We start from the raw sequence: 22,707 nt of genomic DNA on the forward strand, positions 1-22,707 counted from the left end.
TCAAGTTTTATGATTCTTTAATTCAATATAGGATTTCTAGAAGGAAGTATAGTTATTTTTATGTGAGAAGTGAGCAAGCGTTATTATTGACAGCAAGGGTTCAATACTCTTCTTTGCATTAGGGTGACCAGGGATAAGGGAGTATGAAGAAAGAGGCAGGAGAGAAGTCCAGCCATAGCCCCAAACCCTTAGGTGCTACTCTGAGTAACAGACTGTTCTTCAAAAACAACATCAAGGAGAGATGGGGCAACTACAGAGTTATTTTCATTTGGAATCAAGACTCAAATTTACTTTGGAAACTGACCTATCCCACTTGAATGCCAACACTGATTAAAATAAGGAGAATAATCTACACTCTAATATCACAGTGTTGCAGAACAGAAAAAACGCAACCAGAATCCAGAAAGCTGGGGGTGGGGGGTGTTGGCCCAGCTCTTCTGCTAACTCAACGGGTGGCCTTGGGCACATCTCTCCCCGCTTTGGGCCTCAGTTTCCTCTTCTGTGAAATGGTGGGGAGGGAGGAGTCACACTAGATAATCTCTAAGATCTCTTTCAGCTCAAAAAATGATCTGACCTCAAACTACACCTTTTTAATAAAATTTATTTCTACACTAGGAATTAATTAATAGATAGGAAATAGGGTTATAATAGTGCACAATCTGATTACAGTGCCATCAGAGAAGAGTCATGAAGAAACAGACAGTACCAAGGAAGAAGCTGCTAAGATGGAAAAGGAATACGGAACCTTGAAGGATTCCACAAAAGATGAGGACTCCAACCCAAGAGGAAAGACAGATGAGCCAAAAGGTATGGAATTGACAGCTCTATGTTGACAATGAAATTGGGGAAGCAAAAACTTTCACTTGAAGGGTCATCCACAAGTCAAGCCCCACCAAATCGGAGAAATTAACATCATCTGTATACAGAAGATTCAGCACGTGGTACCTTTATTTGAATAGCAATTTTTTTTAATGGTCTTGAGTCTTCTGGAATGGCAAACTGGTTTCATCTTTTGATGGACTTTACCGTCCAATGGGCTTTTGCACTTTGGGAGGAACACTCATGACCATTTGTGCATTGTTCAATGTCCAATTTATGATCTTATGAATTTATTAAGCAATATTCATTTAAACGTAATTGACACTCCTCTTAATAGTCACATACTACTTATTTAACAAAGTCATCAAAATTTATGGATTTAACAAAGCAAATTTTCTTAATCATTTATACTGATTGCAATCTGACACTTTCAAAGACTTGATTAAAAATCATAAATCAAATATATTACATTTCCTTAAATAACCTAAATACCTTAAAAAAGCAAACACTAAACTAGCCCAGTAATTATAAAACTTGTTTTTATCCTTATTCTTACACATTCCTGGGGTCAAATTTTTACTCAGCTCTAGTAAGTCTATATGATATAAATTCACATCTTCCAAGGTTTGAGAAACTTAACTGTACCCAAAGAAAAAGACCCTATGAAGTTGCAAGTTCAAAGTCATTAACCCTCTGATTTCAGGTCAGGATGCGGGGTCTGGTTGCACAGTCCAATGTTTCAAGCCCCTTTAATTACAAAGTGTGCTGGTTACATCATAGAAAATTTATGTCTGTATCTCAGATAGATATTCTTTTTCTGAAACTCAGTGTCTTTACCAGAAGCTGTGAACAGATGGCTTAAACCTACTTTATTTTTTGTCATGATATATTGAACTCTTTGGTATAACTGGAACCCTATTTATATCTTTTTCTGTATCTCATTAGTAGGGTCATCTTGAGGTTTCCTTCCCTGGAAGCTGAGGGAATGGGTCACTGCTCTCTTGGGAGAGGGGGTAGCAAGTGTGACATTCAGCTAATTTATCATCTGGAAATACACCTTTGGGCTCCCTTTTCATTGTTTATTACATATAATCATTAGTGGCAATGAACTGAGGGACTTCCCTTATTCCTTGCTGTAATATGATAGGAGACCACAAAAGCTGATCATGTTTATGGTATAGCTCTTAATTTTGAAGAGACTGCTTGGCCCTCATGCAAGTTCTCAATCTCTCTTACTCATACAGATAGAAACAGGTTCACATTCATACTTGATAATAGACCCATGCTTAACAGTGTCTATGTATTAAGTAGAAAAGAAAGAAGCTAGCTATGTATTTAATACCTTGTAACTTAATAACAAGTACAAACTGTTTCTCTCTTATATTACTACTCTCTTTGTTAACACTTTATATTAAATTTCTCCATTTATGTAAGTTGTTCCAGTTAATGATGATAATGACAACGATGATGATTTTTCTGTTTAAATTGGTGTAGCTTGGGCACCAAGTTTCTCCTTTGTCCTTTTTGCCCTGTACCCAGTGGTTTTTAAAGCATCTATGCTCTCTGGCAACAACAGACTATTTTTTTTTAATTGAACTATAGAAAAATGTTATATTAGTTTTATGTATACAGAAATATATATATATTTTTTAAGATACTTTTCCATTATAGGTTATTACAAGATATTGAATATAGTTCCCTGTGCTATACAGTAGGTCCATGTTGTTTATTTATATATAGCAGTGTGCATCTGTTAATCCCAAACTCCTAAACAGGCTATTCTAGACCTACTCTGAATTTTCCTGTTCCCCCCCCCAAAAAAAAAACTTGAAATCAATTTTCCTTCAAAGAGTTCTGGTTCCTTTATGTAGAAAATATAGAAAATCCAACCTGAGTTACATGGGTTCAAATGAGTGGTGATGTTGGCCAAAGGTAATGCTTGTATTCCAGTTATTGGGACTTTTTGACACAGGACCGAAAAAGAAATTTTTTCTTAATATATCAAGTTCATGTCGATTTTTCCTATCTCATGAGGTTTTAGATTATTACACCCCTCTTCTCTCTAGGATGGATTTCATAGACCACCACAATTTTCTCCTATATTGACATTACTGACATATGAACTCTAATTGTTTGGTGGTAGCCTATGTTGGGAAAGGTTATAAGGTTGCATCTGGACTCAGGAGGAAAGAATGTTGCGATGATTAATTAATAATGTTTGTCATGGGCATGGAAACGGGGAATTGGTGATATATGTGTCACTTTTGCTGGCCAGTCATGCTGCCTTGATGTTTCCAGTCAACCCTAGGCCCACTTTGGATGAGTGGTAAACTTTTTTTTAATATCTTTTTAAAATTATAGTAAAATATACATAACATAAAATTTACCATTGTAGCATTTTTTTTTTTTTTTTCCTGTACGCGGGCCTCTCACTGTTGTGGCCTCTCCCGTTGCGGAGCATAGGCTCCGGATGCGCAGGCTCAGCGGCCATGGCTCACGGGCCCAGCCGCTCCACGGCATGTGGGGTCTTCCCGGACCAGGGCACGAACCCGTGTCCTCTGCATCGGCAGGCGGACTCCCAACCACTGCGCCACCAGGGAAGCCCCCATTGTAGCATTTTTAAGTGTACAGTTCAGTGGCATTAAGTACATTCATATCATTGTGCTACCATCACCACCATCCATTTCCAGAACTCTTTTCATCTTGCAAAATTGAAACTCTAAACTCATTAAATAGTAACTCCCCATTCCCCCTCCGTCTTCAGCCCCTGGCAACCACCATTCTACTTTCTGTCTCTAGAAGTTTGACTACTCTAGGTACTTCAGATAAGTGGAATCATGCAGCATTTGTTCTTTTGCTACCAGCTTATTTCACTTAACATAACGTCCTCAAGCTTCATCTATGCTGTAACGAGCGTCAGAATTTCCTTCCTTTTTCAGGCTAATAGCCCATTGAATGTATATACCACATTTTGTTTATCCATCTGTTTGCCTATGGACACTTGTGTTGCTTCCACATCTTGGCTATTGTAAATAATGCTGCTCTGAACAAACATCTCAAGACTAAAAAATATTCAATTTGGGCAGGGGGAATATTCCTAGAAGTGGAATTTCTAGATCATACGATAATTCTATTTTTAATTTTTTGAGAAACCAGTGTTTTCCATAGTGGTTTCACCCTTTTACATTCCCACCAACAGTGTGCAGAAGTTCCAGTTTCTCCATATCCTCACCAACACTTTTATTTTCTGGTGTTTTTTTGTTTTGTTTTTTTTTTTGTTTTTTTTTTTTTTTGTTTTGTTTTGTTTTGTTTTGTTTTGTTTTTATGGTGGCCATCCTAATGGATGTGAGGTGGAGGATGAGTGGTAAACTTTTGAAAGACAGCTAAGCGGGAAAAGAGTGGTCCTGTGGCCTGAGATAGAGAGCTAGGAATTGGGCAGCACAAAGGACTACAGCTCAGCGTGCCTGGATCATCTCCTCTGGGAGCAATCCACATGTGATGACCATCCTTCCCTAGAACAGAGCAAGCCATATCTATCTAGGTCAGCTGACTCTCTGAGGCAGTATGCTCATTGCTTAGGACAACACCTTATATCGCCGTGCAAATATCCCTAGGAATGGGTGCTAGCCGGTCTCGTACTTGTTTTAGGAAAGCATTATGTAAAAAAGGAATACGAAGGAGTTGATTCTTGGTAGCCCACTACTTCCTGTTTAGGGTGTGAGTGTGTGGAGACTAATGATGAGGTTAGATTTCTCATTAGGATTTCCATCAGGTAATAATGGGGAGAGAGAAGAGTAAAACTCCATCCAGTTAGTGTTAATCTTTTTTTTTTTTTTTACCGGTATGCGGGCCTCTCACTGTTGCGGGGCACAGGCTCCGGATGCGCAGGCTCAGCAGCCATGGCTCACGGGCCCAGCCGCTCCGCGGCATGTGGGATCTTCCCGGACCGGGCCACGAACCCGTGTCCCTTGCATCAGCAGGCAGACTCTCAACCACTGCACCACCAGGGAAGCCCAGTGTTAATCTTTGTAATGGCTCTCCTGAAACATTAGGAAAAGGGTAGGGATTTGGGGCTAAAATTAGTCCCCCCCCCATTATTTAGAGACTTAATTTACTCATGCTACCCCGATCCTATTTACTCTGGGATAAGAAAAACTGATTCTAGTATGGTTTAGAAAACACCAAACTGAGCTTAAGCCAAGGGCCAACATTTCTTGGAAAACATGTAATTAATGCCCAAAAGGACATATTATGACATATATCTTTGTATTCACAGTTGCTTTATTTGCACTTTTCTCAAAGGCTATTTTGCTTCTTTGTTATAAAACCCAGGGAGAAAACACCTGTTGTCTCTAGGCAGAAAAATAAAAGAATCTACATGGGTGAAGGCAGGGTTGGCTGGGTTTCTTGAGACATTTATTCAGCAATAAATAAACATTTATTCCAATGGCATGTCTGGCACTGTGCTCAGAAAGCTACAGAAGGAATTTAAGGACCAATGCCTGCCTTTGAGGACTCAGGCAAGCTCTGAAATGACCTAAGAATAGGCCTTAAGTCATATGTAGGCAAATACAACACAAGCCACATATGTCTCTCCCTTACTGATGAGTCAGCAGCATGTAGAACAGGCTCCCTTCAGAGAGGAAGCTGGAGGACATTACAGAGCAGAGCAAGAGATGAGGTAATAGCTAAAACCACTTAAGGAAATAATTAGAAGCAGGACACATTGGCAGGAATATCTGTAGGGAGTCTGTTTTGGTCTTGTGATGTGAAGTGATGGCCCCATCCAACAAAAGCAAATATTGATTAACCATGCCAAGCATATGCTGAGGCCTGGGAGGAATAACAACAACAGGAATAACAACAACAGGAATAACAGCAACAGACTACATTTATGTCACTCCTCAACTTACAAAGCAAGTTTACATGCATCTCACTTCAGGCTAAATGTAAAAATTCCAATTTAATTACCAGTGATGAAAAATGACACGTTCACCTTTGAAAATATTTTAGACTATTTAAACCCTTGCTTTCTACAGGGACTCACACTAAGAATAATATTTTAAGATATCGATTTCTAGTTGGTACAGTTATTTGAATGATTTGATAATTATTCCTAAATATAGGGATATGCCAATGAAGTCAAATTTACTCCAATTTCAACCATATCTATAATGGTGCTTAATTTTTCAAATAAATTGCTCTCTGGAGACCGAAGAACTTTAAAGTTTTATTCCATGAGCTAAGTGGGGCTCTTTTTGCCAGTTTGATGTTTACACATTCACTTCTGCTCTATGAGTCACTGAAAATCTTTTAAAACACTCATCCAAGGGGTGAAATAAGCATTACAATACCCATAAACTCATTCCAATGCTATCATTTGTCAAGTTTATGACTAGATAATGGAATTAAGATGAAAAGGTCATCTCTAAGATAACTTTCCCCTAAATATCCTATCATCCCCCTATGTTTTTTTTTTAATCTTTTAAAATATTTATTTATTTATTTTGGACTGTGTTGGGTCTTTGTTGCTGCATGTGGGCTTTCTCTAGTTGCAGCAAGCAAGGGCTACTCTTCATTGCAATGTGTGGCTTCTCATAGCAGTGGCTTCTCTTGTGGAGCACGGGCTCCAGGCACGCAGACTCACTAGTTGTGGCTCGCGGACTCTAGAGCATAGGCTCAGTAGTTGTGGCGCACAGACTTAGTTGCTCTTCGGCATGTGGGATCTTCCGAGACCAGGGCTTAAACCCGTGTCCCCTGCACTGACAGGTGGATTCTTAACCACTGCACCGCCAGGGAAGTCCCCCCGTATCTTCTTTACAGAAGCCAGAAAAGAGAAAGCAGCTTATTTAATTAATAAATTGATAATAAGCTGACTAACTCACGGGGATGCTTTTATTTTTAAAGCAACACAGCAGGGGAAAATTCGTGTCTTTATTCAAGCCCCAAGGCATTCTGTTGGAAATGTCCAAAAATAGTGAGGCTGTCTTCTTCCCTATGAGTCAGCAAGTGTGCCAGGAGCTAAGGCAGGCCAGAGACCTACCACCAACACAGGATTTTCCAGGACAGCAAAGGAGAATTTCTCCCCATATACAGAAACCACAGATCTTCTTTTCAGAATTCACTCTTTAATTTACAAATAAGTAAACCAAGCCTTAGAAGATGAACAGTCTCGCCCAAGAGCTCATAGGCAAAGAGTGGCAGAGCTGGGGCTTGAACTTCTGTCCCTTGACTCCCACCAGTGGTCATCCCAGCATCCCATGCTGCATCTTGCAGGCATGTCAAATGGCATCACTTTGCACAAGTTCTTTTTCTTTTGGGCAGTGCCATTCAGCTTGTGGGATCGTTATTATTATTTTGGGGTGGGGGGCTGCGTTGGGTTTTTGTTGCTGCGCGTGGGCTTTCTCTAGTTGTGCGAGCGGGAGCTACTCATTGTTGCAGTGCACGAGCTTCTCATTACTGTGGCTTCTCTTGTTGCAGAGCATGGGCTCTAGGCTTGCGGGCTTCAGCAGTTGTGGCACGCGGGCTCAGTAGTTGTGGCTCTCAGGCTCTAGAGCACAGGCTCAGTAGTTGTGGCGCACGGGTTTAGTTGCTCTGCGGCATGTGGGATCTTCCTGGACCAGGGCTCGAACCCATGTCCCCTGCATTAGCAGGCGTATTCTTAACCACTGTGCCACCAGGGAAGCCCAGCTTGTGAGATCTTATTTCCCTGACCAGGGATTGAACCCAGGCCCTCGGCAATGAAAGCGCCAAGTCTTAACCACTGGACCACCAGGGAATTCCCACAAAAATTCTTTAATTGAATGGCTCTGGGGCCCACCTTGACATCCATGATACCAGTATCAGTTGCTTTGTTCAAACCTATAATCATATAATCTTTACTATATGGAATTTTAAGCATTATATCAAACAATTTTCATAAGCACTCTTTTCAAACATTTAATATCTCCAGTATAGCCAATATTCAGTAGTTTAAAGCTATTGATTTCTACAGAGTTGTTTGTTTTGTCTTGGTTTGCTTTGGTTTTTTTGAGGGGATGTTTGCAGATCAGGGGAGCATATCAGGATCAGGACAAATTCATGTATAATAAAGGATATTTCTCTTGCAGGGCTGAGAACCAGAACAGCCAGAAAAACAGGGCTGCATCTTGACTCTGGCCCTCTTCCCATCTGCTTCAGCATACGTTTTAAGGCTTGTGCCATATTACCTCAGCCATGAGCTATTTTTTTCCAAAGGAAGCTGAAATTAATTTGAAAAAAATAGGCCAGTTTTCCAAAGTGGACTCTCATGGGCTTTTAATGCACACTGTGTAAATAAAAGATTTGCTTTACAGCTCCCGAGAAGAGAAAATGTAAACAGGAACCAGCTGCTTGTCTCTAAGAGCAGATGAACACCTGCTTTTATCCCCGTTGTTTCCAGGGCCCCAGCAAATGTGCGGAGGTCCCAATGCTGGTGGCAGTGGTTCCCAGATTTTGCCCCACATTCGAATCATCTCAGGATTGCTTTAAAAAAATCCTGATACTTAGTCCCTCCTCCAGATATTCTGATCTATTTGGTATGAGGAGTTACCCAGGCATCAGGATTTTTAAAAGCTCCCCCAAGTGATTCCAATGTGCAGCCAAGTTTGAGAACCACTGCCTGTTGGACAGTTTGGTAATGACAACAACAGTCACTAAATCTCTAGTCGAAAAGGTGAATTTTACCCAGTTCCACTCATTAGAGGTTCCAGATTCATTCTGGTTCAAGATCAGGCTCTGACCCTTACTCAGCTGTCTGCTTGGGCCCATCACTTAGCCTCTCTGAGCCTGAGTTTCCTCATGAGTAAAATGGGAACAATAATGCTTATTTCATAGAGCTCTGTGAAGATTAAGTGACACATGGATATAGTATGTTTAGCACTTTGGTAGATGTTTTATTTATTTGTTTATTTATTTATTTATTTATTTTTGCCTTCATTGGGTCTTCCTTGCTGCACGCGGGCTTTCTCTAGTAGCGGCTAGCAGTGGCTACTCTTCGTTGCCGTGCACAGGCTTCCCATTGTGGTGGCTTCTTGCTGTGGAGCATGGGCTCTGGGTGCTTGGGCTTCAGTAGTTGTGGCATGTGGGCTCAGCAGCTGTGGCTCACGGGCTTACCTGCTCTGCGGCACGTGGGATTTTCCTGGACCAGGGCTCAAACCCGTGTCCCCTGCATTGGCAGGCGGATTCTGCCAATGCAGAATCCGCCTGCCAATGCGCCACCAGGGAAGCCCTCATAGGTGTTTTAAATTGTTTCTGATGTAATTATCATTTAAATTCAGAATCCATTGAATTTCAAGTCTTGTAAATAAACAATTCATTTTTTGAGGCGGGAGGGAAGGAGGGAGGGTGGAAGGAAGGAAGGAAGGAAGGAAGGAAGGAAGGAAGACAGACTTATACCATTTCTTTTTAAAAATTGTAGTTTCCCTAGTTTGGATGCCATGCTCACCAAACAATCTCCTGATTATGATTAGCTTCTATATAAGAAGACTTCATCCATTTACTCACTCAACAAATATTTACTGAGTGCCTACTTTGTATTAGGCTTTATTCTAGGCGTGGGAGTACATCAGCAAACAAGAAATATTTCTAAGGGAGGAAGACAAATAATAAGGTTAATAAATAAACTATGTGATACGGTAGAGAGTGATACATACTATGGATAAAAATAAAGCAGAAAATGGGAATGAGGGTGATGGGGGCGGGGGGATTCTATATTTTAAGTTAGAGAAACAGCCCTAATCATGTATGTTATGATCCACAAGATAGTAGTCTTTTAATGGATTACAGTCTAGCTTTCTTTAAGCTGCAGTAAACTAAGTCTTTTTTGTGGGATGATAATGTTAATATGGTGAAATTATTTTTCATGCATTTCATACTTTTAAAAATTCAACACCATTTTTATAGGTAATTGGTCACTGAGCAAAAGGCAACCTGACAAGATGACGCTGAGTCCCCTACTTCCAATTGTCTTAGGTTGGGTTCCCTCCAAAGCAGACTGAGAGGAGGATTTGAGGTGGCGTTTTTAATTGGCAGGTGACCCCAGGAAGCTCTACTGCGGGACAGGTCCATGAGACAGGGAAGGGAAAGAAGCCACTGTGGTGTGTTAATGAGCAGACTTCAGCTGTGGGTGTGGGGCTGAGTCCCGTGAGGACCTCTGGGGACCATGTGGACCGAGCCCGAGGAGTGAGGAAGCTGGGGTGTATATCTGCCAATCCTGTCCATCACTGGCTGCGGGCTCCTCTGTTAGCGTATCTAGAATACGGGAAGCATGAGGGTGGGGAATCAACAGTGTCTGCTACACTATGGCCAAAACCTCATATTTATATTTTACTCTCCTAATTCAGAATTTTTAACATAGTGTCTAAACAGAGTCTAAGCTGGGATATTCCTTTTCCCAAATAAGCTCTCCACAGGGTGTGGAGAAAAGGGAACCCTCCTACGTTGTTGGTGGGAGTGTAAATAGGTGCAGCCACTATGGAGAACACTATGGAGATTCCTTAAAAAACTAAAAATAGGGCTTCCCTGGTGGCACAGTGGTTGAGAGTCCGCCTGCTGATGCAGGGGACGCGGGTTCGTGCCCCGGTCCGGGAGGATCCCACATGCCGCGGAGCGGCTGGGCCCGTGAGCCATGACTGCTGAGCCTGCGCGTCCGGAGCCTGTGCTCTGCAACGGGAGAGGCCACAACAGTTGAGAGGCCCGCGTACCGGAAAAAAAAAAAAAAAAAAAAACTAAAAATAGAACTACCATACGACCACCAATCCCACTACTGGGCATACATCTGGAAAAAACCGTAATTCGAAAAGATACATGCACCCCAATGTTCACTGCAGCACTATTTTCAATAGCCAAGACATGGAAACAACCTAAATGTCCATCGACAGATAAATGGATAAAGAAGATGTGGTACATCACTCAGCCATAAAAAGGAACGAAATTGAGTTATTTGTAATGAGGTGGATGGAACTAGAGTCTGTCATACAGAGTGAAGTAAGTCAGAAAAAGAAAAACAAATACCGTGTGCTAACATACATATGTAATTTAAAAAACGGTACTGATGAACCTAGTGTCAGGGCAGGAATAATGACGCAGATGTAGAGAATGGACTTGAGGACACAGTGGGGGAAGGGGAAGCTGGGACAAAGTGATAGAGTAGCATTGACATATGTACACTACCAAGTGTAAAATAGCTAGCTAGTGGGAAGCAGCCGCATAGCACAGGGAGATCAGCTTGATGCTTAGTGACGACTTAGAGGGGTGGGATAGGGAGGGTGGGAGGGAGGCTCAAGAGGGAGGGGATATGGGGATATATGTATGCATAAAGCTGATTCACTTTGTTGTAAAGCAGAAACTAACACAACACAACATATAAAGCAATTATACTCCAATAAAGGTGTTTAAAAAAAAAAGATATGGGGGCCTCCCTGGTGGCGCAGTGGTTCAGAATCTGCCTGCCAATTCAGGGGACACGGGTTCGAGCCCTGGCCTGGGAAGATCCCACATGCCGCGGAGCAACTAGCCCCGTAAGCCACAATTACTGAGCCTGCGCGTCTGGAGCCTGTGCTCCGCAACAAGAGAGGCCGCGATAGTGAGAGGCCCGCGCACCGCGATGAGGAGTGGCCTCCGCTTGCCGCAACTAGAGAAAGCCCTCGCACAGAAACAAAGACCCAACACAGCCATAAATAAATAAATTAATTAATTAATTAAATTAAAAAAAAAGATATGTTATGTAAACGGAATACTACTCAGCCATTAAAAAAATGAAAGAATGCCATTTGCTGCAACATGGATGGACCTAGAGATTATCATACTAAGTGGAGTAAGTCAGACAGAGAAAGACAAATATCACTTATATGTGAAATCTAAACTATGACACAAATGAACTTATCTATGAAACAGAAACAGACTTATAGACATAGAAAACAGACTTGTGGTTGCCGGTGGCAGGGGAGGGAATGGATCGGGAGTTTGGGATTAGCAGATGCAAACTATTATATATAGGATGGATAAACAACAAGGTCCTACTATACAGCTCAGGGAACTATACTGAATATCCTGTGATAAACCATAATGGAAAAGAATATGAAAAAGAATGTATATATATGTGTGTGTATATATACAACTGAATCACTGCTGTACAGCACAAATTAACACAACATTGTAAATCAACTATACTTCAATAAAATAAATTTTAAAACTTAAAAAAAAACAAGGGGACTTCCCTGGTGGCACAGGGGTTAAGAATCTGCCTGCCAATGCAGGGGACAGGGGTTTGAGCCCTGGTCCAGGAAGATCCCACATGCCGTGGAGCAGCTAAGCCCGTGCTCCACAGCTACTGAGCCTGCACTCTACAGCCCGCGAGCCACAACTACTGAGATCACGTGCCACAACTACTGAAGTCCGTGCACCTAGAGCCCGTGCTCCACAACAAGAGAAGGCACAGCAATAAGAAGCCCACGCACTGCAACGAAGTGTAGCCCCTGATCGCAGCAACTAGAGAAAGCCTGCGTGCAGGAGCAGAAGACCCAATGCAGCCAAAAATAAAAATAAATAAATTTATTTTAAGAAATAAGCTCTCCATATTAGGATATAATATCATAGGTAAGATTGTGGGAAGAATGCTTAAAGTTATTCAAAGAGCAAGACTTACTTTTTTTTAAACATCTTTATTGGAGTATAATTGCTTTACAACGGTTAGTTTCTGCTTTATAACAGAGTGAATCAGCTGTACATATACATATATCCCCATATCTCCTCCCTCTTGCGTCTCCCTCCCACCCTCCCTATCCCACCACTCTAGGTGGTCACAAAGCGCCGAGCTGATATCCCTGTGCTATGCGGCTGCTTCCCACTAGCTATCTATTTTACATTTGGTACTGTATATATGTCCATGCCACTCTCTCACTTTGTCCCAGCTTACCCTTCCCGCCCCCCGTGTCCTCAAGTCCATTCTCTACGTCTGCATCTGCCATCTGCGTCTTTAGAGCAAGACTATTTTCACACATCCTCAAAAGTTTCAGAAGCCCTAATTACCTGATGTGCTAATGACAAATCATTATTATCTATTCATTAAAGCAAGCCCTATGAGAACCACTAATGTGATTTAAATTCTTTAAAAATAATGAAGTTGCATTCTTTAGAAATAGTCTAAGATTTCTTTCCTTCTTCAAACTGAATTAATTTGAAATACTGCTGTGTTTTTTGGTTTTGCTTTTTGTTTGTTTTGTTGTTGTTACCAAATCTGATGACCTTCGTAGCAAATGGGCAACAGACAATGAAAATCTTTACATTCATTGTGCTGCAATGTTATAACATCAGTCAGGAGGACATTGGTCTTTCACGTGCTCTAACATTAAAAGCAAAGAATTAAAATCATTTACACAGGCAATTGAACTGAATAGGGGCTGGAAATTGTGGCTCTCTTCTTTTGTCCACTTACCCCTTTTTGCAAAGGAGTTTCTGTGTGCTTCATTGGGGACCAGGTAACATGGAACCCCAGTGGTGACGTAAGAGTGAGCTCACAAGATCAGGAAGAAAGATGCTCAGGAAGTCACTTAAGTAAATGTTGTGGTGGAAATTGGAACGTCAGCAAATCTTAAGGCAATATTACTGTTCATGGACTATAGTCAGATGTACCCAGGTTCAAGCCTGGCTCTACTACTTACTAGCCTTGTGATCAAGGCTAATAAGTAGTAGCCTTACTTCCTCTCTCTAAGCCTCAGTTTCTTCACCTCTAAAATGGGGATTAAATAGGACTGCATCAAAAGGTTGTTGTGAAGAATAAAAGAGAGAATGTATTTTGGAGCACAAAACACAGCCCCTGGCACACAGTAAGCACACAGTACAGGCAGCTCAACCAAGAGGTCTGGGCAGTAGACTAGGGGTAACAGGGTTCAAAGGGGGTTCAGAACAGGTGGTCACCGCACTGAGCTCTGACAGCCATTGCTTCTGCAAAGGCCCTGGACTTTAAAAGCCTCTTTTCTTAGGCCATCCAGTACTCTCCAGATCAACTGATCTCTTGGCGCAGACACTCTGAGCATTAGGGACCCACCTGATTAAGGGGATGGTTGATTTCTTTGAGACAGAACAAAGCTACATCAGTGCTCATGTCTGAATACAAGTCTTATCTTTCAGACAGTGCAGGTAACAGAAACTTGGCCAGACTAGAGTCCAAATTTCACCTCTGTTACTTCCTGTATGGCCTCAGCCAAATCACTTAGCTTCTCTGAGCCTTAGTTTCCTCATCTCTGAGTTAATGATCATACCCACTTGCAGACAACAAGGCATCTAAAGGGTGTCACAGGGCGGGTGCTTCAGTGATGCCTGGTATTCTCCTGACACACTTAAAGCCCATCAGAGAACGTTTACATCCAGGGGAATTTTACTAGAACGGGTTCTAAGTTTCACTATCCGGCCTTGAAATGAGGTCCAGGTCTCTTCTTCATCTGAGTTTTTACATACTCCCTAACAGATTGGGCAGAAGACCTGTATAGCAGCTTACACAAAGCCACAAACTTGGACTGACTTCTCATTTATTTGGTGATGGAGTCTTAAGTATCTGCCACTCTGATTCAGTTCTTGACTTGATAATACTCTTCAGTTTGAAAGAACCATCCCTAACTGGAAATGACCCAATCTGAGACTGGTAGGGACCCACCCATCCAGTGAACTGAATCAAAACTCTTCTCTGCCAGGACATCAAACTGTATTTATTTGTGTTGGGGGATAATGGCCTCTTGACATTGCCAGCCTGGACCTGCCTCCTGGACTCTTATCCCACCCACCCACAGAAATATGCACACCACCTCCTTAGGGATGGTCCCCTCCAAGTGCTTGATAAGTCCAATATTTGTTCATGGTCTCAAACATAAGTGTGGTCTTTAAAAAGGGATGCAGTGATATTTTTATGAGTGTTTAATATGGTTTCTCTTGCCTTTTCCAGGGAAAACAGAAGCCTATTTGGAAGCCATTAGAAAAAATATTGAATGGTTGAAGAAACACAACAAAAAAGAAAATAAAGAAGGTAAGGAATTAGTGTTGTTATAAATTGCAAAGTTCTCCAATTTGTCAGGAGCTCTTATTTTTTATTTTTTTATTTTATTTTATTTTGGCCGAGCAGCTTGTGGGATCTTAGTTCCCCGACCAGGGATTGAACCCCAGCCCACAGCAGTGAAAGCATGGAGTCCTAACCACTAGACTGCCAGGGAATTCCCAAGAGCTCTTATTAAAGATTCCCACAATTGGGCTTCCGTGGTGGCACAGTGGTTGAGAGTCCGCCTGCCGATGCAGGGTACACGGGTTCGTGCCCCGGTCCGGGAAGATCCCACATGCTGCGGAGCGGCTGGGCCCGTGAGTCATGGCCGCTGAGCCTGCGCGTCCGGAGCCTGTGCTCCGCAATGGGAGAGGCCACAACAGTGAGAGGCCCGCGTACCACAAAAAAAAAAAAAAAAAAAAAAAGATTCCCACAATCAAATTAGGCTAACGTCCCCTCTCGGGGCCCAAAAGACTCTAGGTGCTTCTCAGATGCGGAAGGGAATAGACCTCCATTTCTCTTATTTTTCAAATCAGCCTTTCAGGCAAAGGCATTTTCTTTTCTTTTCCATTTTATTATAAAAAATGTCGAACAGAAGCAGAGAACAGTATAATGAATTACCATGCATCCATCACCCACCTTCAATAATTATCAACATTTTGCCAATCTTGTTTTGTGTACCCACCCGCCCCCCTTCTCTTGGAGTATCTTAAACAAAGACGTTTCCTGAGCACGTATTAGGTGCACCCTGCAGTCACGAAGGTAGTCGCTCACTTAGTTAAAACAAAACACAGAACCAGACTCCGTTCTGAGCGTAAGAGATGTGAAGGACCATAAGATGCAGCCCCTCACCCCCTGCCAGGTTGCTCACACCATCAATAAACCTCCGGTGGGCACTGCTCAGGGCTAACACAGATAACATGGTGGTGCAAAGGAGGTGAGAGGAGGGGGCACATCTCCTTACATTGGGAGAAAGAGCTGCAGGAAAGCCTTTGCTGGAAAGGCAAGGAAGAATTTACGTACGAGTGAGGAGAGATAGAGGCAGAGGGAACACTCGTGCAAAGACATGAAGGGACAAAACAGAGTGATGCATTACAGGAACTGCAGCCAGTTTTTCAGGAGCACTGAGGTCTGCAGACAGGGCTGGGGAGGTGGGCAGCGGCCAAGTCAGGAGGAGGCTTGTGCACCCTGCAAAGAAGGTTAATTTTAGCCCAAGGGCTTAAAATTAGGGCTTAATTAGGTTAAGGACTGAGAAATCTCTCTGGCAGCAGTATGGTTACAGATTGAAAAAATAAAACCCCAGGGCTTCTCTGGTGCCGCAGTGGTTGAGAGTCCGCCTGCTGATGCAGGGGACACAGGTTCATGCCCTGGTCCGGGAAGATCCCACATGCCGCAGAGCGGCTGGGCCTGTAAGCCACGGCCGCTGAGCCTACACGTCCGGAGCCTGTGCCCTGCAACGGGAGACGCCACAGCAGTGAGAGGCCCGCGTACAGCAAAAAAATAAAAATAAGAAAAAAATAAATAAATAAAACCCCAGAAGCCAGGTGAGAGATAGGAAGTAAGGATCTGGAGCAGATGTAATGCGGCTTAAACCAAGGCAAAGCAGAAGAAATAAAGAAGAAGGGAGAGGCTCAAGAGCTATGTGGAGAGAGGATTCTAGTATGATTCCCAGGTGTCTGGCCAGAGCAGTTGCGAAGTGATGCTTTTAAAATGAGATTAGCATTGCTTTTCAAACTTGAAAATTCATTCAAATCACCTTTGGAGCTTCCAAATATCCTAATGCCCACAAGACCACTAAATCAAACTTGAGGGGCAGGACCCAGGCATCAGTATTTTTTAAACTTTCATGATTCCACTGTGCAACCAAGTTTGAAAACCAATGAGATAGAACACAGTGGGAGCAAGAGGTATGTATTTTCAGCACCCCTTTAGCCTGTGATCATACAAGTTGAGTGAGATGGAAACAATTATCAGGTCTTCACACACACTTTATTTGGTTCAAAATGATACGAATTTCTGCGCTATCAGCTCCATTAAAGTTCACATGAACCATATTTCATCAAATCTGTCATTGACTGAAAAATGCACCATTGTTTCATGTACCACTACAGAAGAAAAATTAGAACATGCCATCAATTATGGCAAAGGCTTTAAACATTTTTTAAAGTTTATCTTAGAATCAGTGTAATACAGTATGTACCAAAATACATTCTGAAACCAATGTAAATTGTAGGGACCAACCATTTAGAGTATTTATGTTATTTCTTTCACTTACTAACACATGAATCTGACTCCTGGTCCTAATCTGCAACATCCTGCAATTCAGTCTTCCATTTCCAGAAACGACCAACCTAGTAAATCATGGAACCCTAGTGCATGCATATTGAAGGCTCTGTGAGCAAGCTTCCGAATGACAGTGGTGGGTATGAGGCTCCCTTCTGCCTCCAGGAAGTGAGGGTGACATGCAGTTCACCCTTCTGAAGGCAGAAACAGAGAGCTCTTCTTCCACTGCCTTCGTATGTGCTCTGCCTGACTTGGGCAATCTCTCAAAGCCTGTGGGGACCCAGTCCTAGAACCATACAGCTTCTGCAGCTGTGGGAGCAGGAAGTCTTACTATTAGTTCTGACCTTCCTTAACCTCTGCAGATGCCCTTTGCTTGACAGGGGCCTGGGTGACCTGAATCTCCTTCCCAAATCCAGGAAAGGGAAGTCCATGTGATGTGACAGTGAGGAAGATGATGAAATCTTATGGAGCCTTAAAAAGAAAGTTTGTACTTTTAGAAAAGTGAATTACAGCCCTTATCTCTTTTGAGCCTTACAGCCTTCAAACCTCCTTTAAGTAGCAAGTTAGCTACTCCTAGTGTACTCTAACAGCCAGCTAGGGCAGAGCTGGGATGGACTCCAATGGCCTTTCCTCTGCACCGTGCCAGTTTTCCCATGGCACACAGTGACAGCCATGCCATCAAGAGACCATTTTTCCATTTCAAAAGAAAGCCCAATATTTTCCCGTTTGTCCATTCAAATCACCTGGACCACTTCACAGCTGTTTGGGGGAGTCTGCCTTTTGTCCCACTAAAGACATTGACCGAGAACCGATTCTGAAGAACCAGTGATGATTAAAAGGTGTCTCTTGGGCTTCCCTGGTGGCGCAGTGGTTGAGAGTCCGCCTGCCGATGCAGGGGACACGGGTTTGTGCCCCGGTCCGGGAAGATCCCACATGCCGCGGAGCGGCTGGGCCCGTGAGCCATGGCCACTGAGCCTGCGCGTCCGGAGCCTGTGCTCCGCAACGGGAGAGGCCACAACAGTGAGAGGCCCGCGTACCGCAAAAAAAAAAAAAAAAAAAAAAAAAAGTGCCTCTTTGTGCCCTACGAGTCAGTCAGGAATCAGCTCGGGAGGTGCACACAGAATGTACACTCAGCTTGATTCTCTAACTCGCGCCTGAGAGAAAGGGAAAGTCAACAACCAAAACAAAACTGAGCCTTCAAACACTTATTGAATGTTCTGCACGTGTTAGATGCTTCATATTCACTACCTCAAGGCCGTAGAGTGGTCAAGGCAGTGACTACAGACAGACCTGAATTCAGAACCTGACTCTATTATGACCCGAGCAAGTGACTTACCTCCTCTGTCCTGTTTCTTCATCTCTGAAACGGGGACAGTAATGCTTTCCTCATGGGGTTTTGTGGGGAGCAAATACGAGGATGGCTGTAAAGTGTCCAGGGCTGAGAGTTCTCACTTCGATCCTCATGGCCGAGCCCAAACTGAAAGGAGCAAATGCCCTCCTGGGTGGAGAGAAAACAATCTCTCTCTGAGCCTCAGCTCACCACGGTATGATAAACACCTGGTGCTTGTACAGAGGTCCTTCAAGTCTGGTTTTCCTTTCATGCAGGGGCTTAAAGATGCCCGAGTGACCCAGGTTCAGCTTCTACTCAGGGTAGCTAAAGATGGCCATAGAATGCTCTGAGCTTTTGTATCCCCCTCTCTCCTTTCTCCTCCATAGGATGTATTGTATGCAGCCACTAAAAATGGTGTTTCTGAGGAATATCAATGCTCACTGTGTAAACTGAGTGAAAGGAATTAGGTATAAGGTTGAATGTACGCTGTGATCATAACTGTGTTGAGAAAGATACATCCAAAAGCTAAAAGGAAACAGAACAAAATATCCACTCTGGTTATCAATGATTAATAGAATTCAGGTGATTTCAATTTTATTTTCATGTTTCTGTATTTTCCATATTTTAAAACAATAAGCATATAACACTTAAAGAATCAAGGGAAGATGTGGGTTTTTTTTTTCAAGCCTTCAGAAAGATGCCACCAGCCCCCTCCTTACTTGGTTGAGGATCTCTTGGTTTTTTGTGGACGGTTCAATGGTTTACCTAACTTTTTTGTTTAAGTCGGACAGAGGAACCACAAAGAGGTTATGGTTTCGTTTTTCACTCCATGCATGTAATTCAAACAACATGAAAATCAAGGTAATTCTTAATGCGGAAAAAAAAGTGGGTTGTCATGGCAACATGGGCTTAACCAGTGTAACAAGTTCAAGTCAGAACACCTGGTTCTGATTATAACTTTTATATATATATAACTTTTACTAGCGGCGTGACCTTGAATAAGGCACTTTAGCTTTAGGGTCTTGTAACCCCAAGTGTGTTTCCTGAGCCAGCAGCATCAACATCTCCTGGACCTTGTTTAAAATGCAGAATCTGGGGCACCACCTCAGGCCTACTGAATACACATTTGCAACTTTCCAAAAGCCCCAGGTGATTGGTATAAATATTAAAGTCTGCCAAGGCCTGGTTTATGAGCCTGTTCCCTCTCTGGTCAAATGAGAGCTGTTCTCCCCATCTGAACACCTCGAAAAGTTGTGATGAAGAGCAGGTGGGATAACATAATGCGTGTAAACATGATTTGAAGCTGCAAACTACAGCACAAATGCCAAGAACTAAAATGCCTTCCAACGTGAAAGACAGGGCATGGTAATGATGTTCTACAAAATGCTTCTTCGTTAATGGTAATCACTGTAATGGGCTGTGCTTTCCTTATCTTTGCTCATGATACTCTAATGATATTTTCCAGATTATGACCTTTCAAAGATGAAGGACTTCATCAACCAACAAGCTGATGCTTATGTGGAGAAAGGCATCCTTGATAAAGAAGAAGCCGACGCCATTAAGCGTATTTACAGCACCCTGTAAAAATGGCAAATGACCCAAGAGTCTTTTAACTGTTTCAGGAAACATAGTGTAGCTTAAAACACTTCTAATTCTGTGATTAAAGTTATTTTGACCCAAGGATTATTAGAAAGTGCTGAATTTACAGTAGTTAATCTGTTAGAAGTGGTTAAAACATAGCTTTCTTGCCATAAAACTATCCAAAAAGTAAAGTTGTATGTAAGCTGAGATTTTGTATATAGAATCCTTATTTCCTTATAGATATACATTTTATAAGCAGATCTATGTTGCTTTGGAAAAGCCTGTAATGGACTGAACTTAAAACTGAACGCTCATCCCACTGTGTCACACATATAAGCCCCCCCTGAAGAATTAGGGGGTTCTGTTTTCAAGGCATGCCGGGTACCAAAGCACCTCGTAGGATATCTCTGTTATAAGATGTCATTTCCATACCTCTTTCCTTTTGGGAGTTTAAATAAATTCACATTTCCTCATAGCCTCTATAGCTTAAAGTACAGCCATCTGCTTTTTTGCCTGCTCCTGCTGGCTCTTTATCAGGCCCAATGGCACAGAAAGGAACCTGAAAAATGGGCATAGGATTTGCTGGATTTATTAACAATTCCCCCCCACTCTCAACATTTTCTATTAGTGAGTTTTCAGACATTGAGTTTTTCTCTTAAGAGGGATACTACCTATGTACTTTCCAAGACAAGTGAGGTCATAAACGCTACATAAAGCAAGATAAAAATTGATGCCAGGTCTGAGTTATCTAAACGGAATTTGATCCAAGCCAAGGTTTCTCAACAGAGAGCAAGAGGGCCAGGAAGTAGGGTAGATATAGAGATAAAAATCATTCCCTCCCCTGTGAACCAAAGCTGGTAGACGAGTTCCCCTAGAGGACAAGGTTAAAGAATGTCAGATCCCTGCAACCCCTCTTCCTCAGCCACCACCACCAACACAGTCCTGGAAACAACACACAGTGACCCAAGGTCCTCCGGAAATGTTAATGCTTTGAAAATGTATTATTCAGTATAAATTAAGTACATAAATATTTTTCTACACATTTCAGTTGAAAATCATAAAAATAACTTAATACTATGTGTATCAGCTGGCACTACTTCAGATGGCTTCTGACACCTGTCTTGAACGTCTCTACCTCATATTCAGTTTTTGGTGAGGACCGGGGAACATACAGGAAAGCTACAAGAGGCTGTTTTCACAGGGAGGAGACCACTGCTGCTCTTCCCTACTCTCTCTAGAATTGCAAAAACAAAAACCACAGCCTGACACACACAGAAACAAAACTCAGTATGTTCTAGAGAAGCCCATACACGTTGGTGAATGGTGAGAGGGAACTAAAAACGTCTTTGCCGGAACTATACTTGCCAAAGCACAATGAGTCAGACTGTTTGCATGAGTCATCTTTGATAACATGGCTGACTCGACTTCATCATGGCCTGTAGTCCAAACACGCTGCTTCTGCATTAGACAGAATTAGATGATTATGACTCAAGCATTTTATCCATTCACTTTTCTATAGTTTATCTAAATATCTATGCAGTATTTTTAAAAATAAGACATTTACTAAGGGAGTTCATTGTAGCTTTCAGAGCACATTGACATTCCTTAGCTCCTACTAATAAGCAGGACAGAGGGAGCTCTTCAGTCCTGTTTCATACATGAGGTTCACAAAAAGAGCACTGGGGGCTTCCCTGGTGGCGCAGTGGTTGAGAGTCTGCCTGCCGATGCAGGGGACGCGGGTTCGTGCCCCGGTCTGGGAGGATCCCACGTGCCGCGGAGCGGCTGGGCCCGTGAGCCATGGCCGCTGAGCCTGCGCGCCCGGAGCCGGTGCTCCACAACAGGAGAGGCCACAACAGTGAGAGGCCCGCGTACCACAAAAAAAAAAAAAAAAAAAGAGAGCACTGGACATGCTCAAACTCTGATGGCCAAGAAGTGGTAAAGCCAGGATTAGAACCCAGGTGCTTGTCTTAGTTCCCTCCTCCACAGCACTTCCGTGTGCAAGGCAGCGACTAAAGAACTCTAGTCCAGGACGTTTCAACTGTGGTCTCAGTGAAATCAGTTTTTAGTAACTTGAAGATGAGGGAAGAGATGTTTTGGCTAGGAATTGCTAAGAGAGACCTTAGGCAAAAATAAAAGACTCAGAAAAATGTTTTTGAGATTGTGGTCTTCATTTCAAATTTGAACTTATGTCTTTTGGATAGTGTTTTTGGATTTGTGTCTTTTGCATTACTCTAAAATTTCAGATTATTTTATGTTAAATAGCATAAAAACTATTAACATTAAAAAAAAAATCCCTGGACTTTTTTTTAGAGGCCTTGACCTTTTCTTACATACACAACTGTTTCCCTTCCTTTATTTTTTTCTTTTAGCTTTCTGCTTTTCCAACAACCTCCCCATAGTTCAGGTAGCGATGGATACAAGAAAATAGCAAAGCATGACAAGGAGATCACCCTACAGCAAAGATGATAATAACGTTAGGAAAAAGAAACATGAGAAATAAAAACAGAGGTTATCATGAGAAAAAATAATGAGGAAAAAACCCCAAAATACAAGGGATTGTGGACGTTATGAACAAACAAGAAATTCAAGACATGGGCAAACAGCTACTGTTTTCCCATTCATGTCCCTGTTAGTCTCAAGGGGTGGA

General features: G+C 42.4%; 1 protein-coding gene across 3 annotated transcripts in view; it reads left to right on the forward strand.

The window, feature by feature from the left end:
* SCG3 (secretogranin III) overlaps positions 1-20,162 on the forward strand; it is a 38,545-nt gene extending 18,383 nt beyond the window's left edge. For 2 of the 3 annotated variants that reach the window (XM_019932869.3, XM_019932871.3), the window contains 3 exons: positions 670-807; positions 14,777-14,857; positions 19,945-20,162. In XM_019932869.3, coding sequence (XP_019788428.2) covers positions 670-807; positions 14,777-14,857; positions 19,945-20,063 — 338 coding nt within the window. In that variant the 3' untranslated portion in view covers positions 20,064-20,162. Of the gene's footprint in view, positions 1-669; positions 808-7,928; positions 8,076-14,776; positions 14,858-19,944 lie in introns of those variants that run through there. The other variant, XM_073801004.1, reaches the window with a different exon arrangement.
* Positions 20,163-22,707: the final 2,545 nt, after the last annotated feature.

The sequence above is a fragment of the Tursiops truncatus genome, chromosome 2, assembly GCF_011762595.2.
Source record: "Tursiops truncatus isolate mTurTru1 chromosome 2, mTurTru1.mat.Y, whole genome shotgun sequence".
In the NCBI taxonomy this organism is placed as follows: Eukaryota; Metazoa; Chordata; class Mammalia; order Artiodactyla; family Delphinidae; genus Tursiops; species Tursiops truncatus.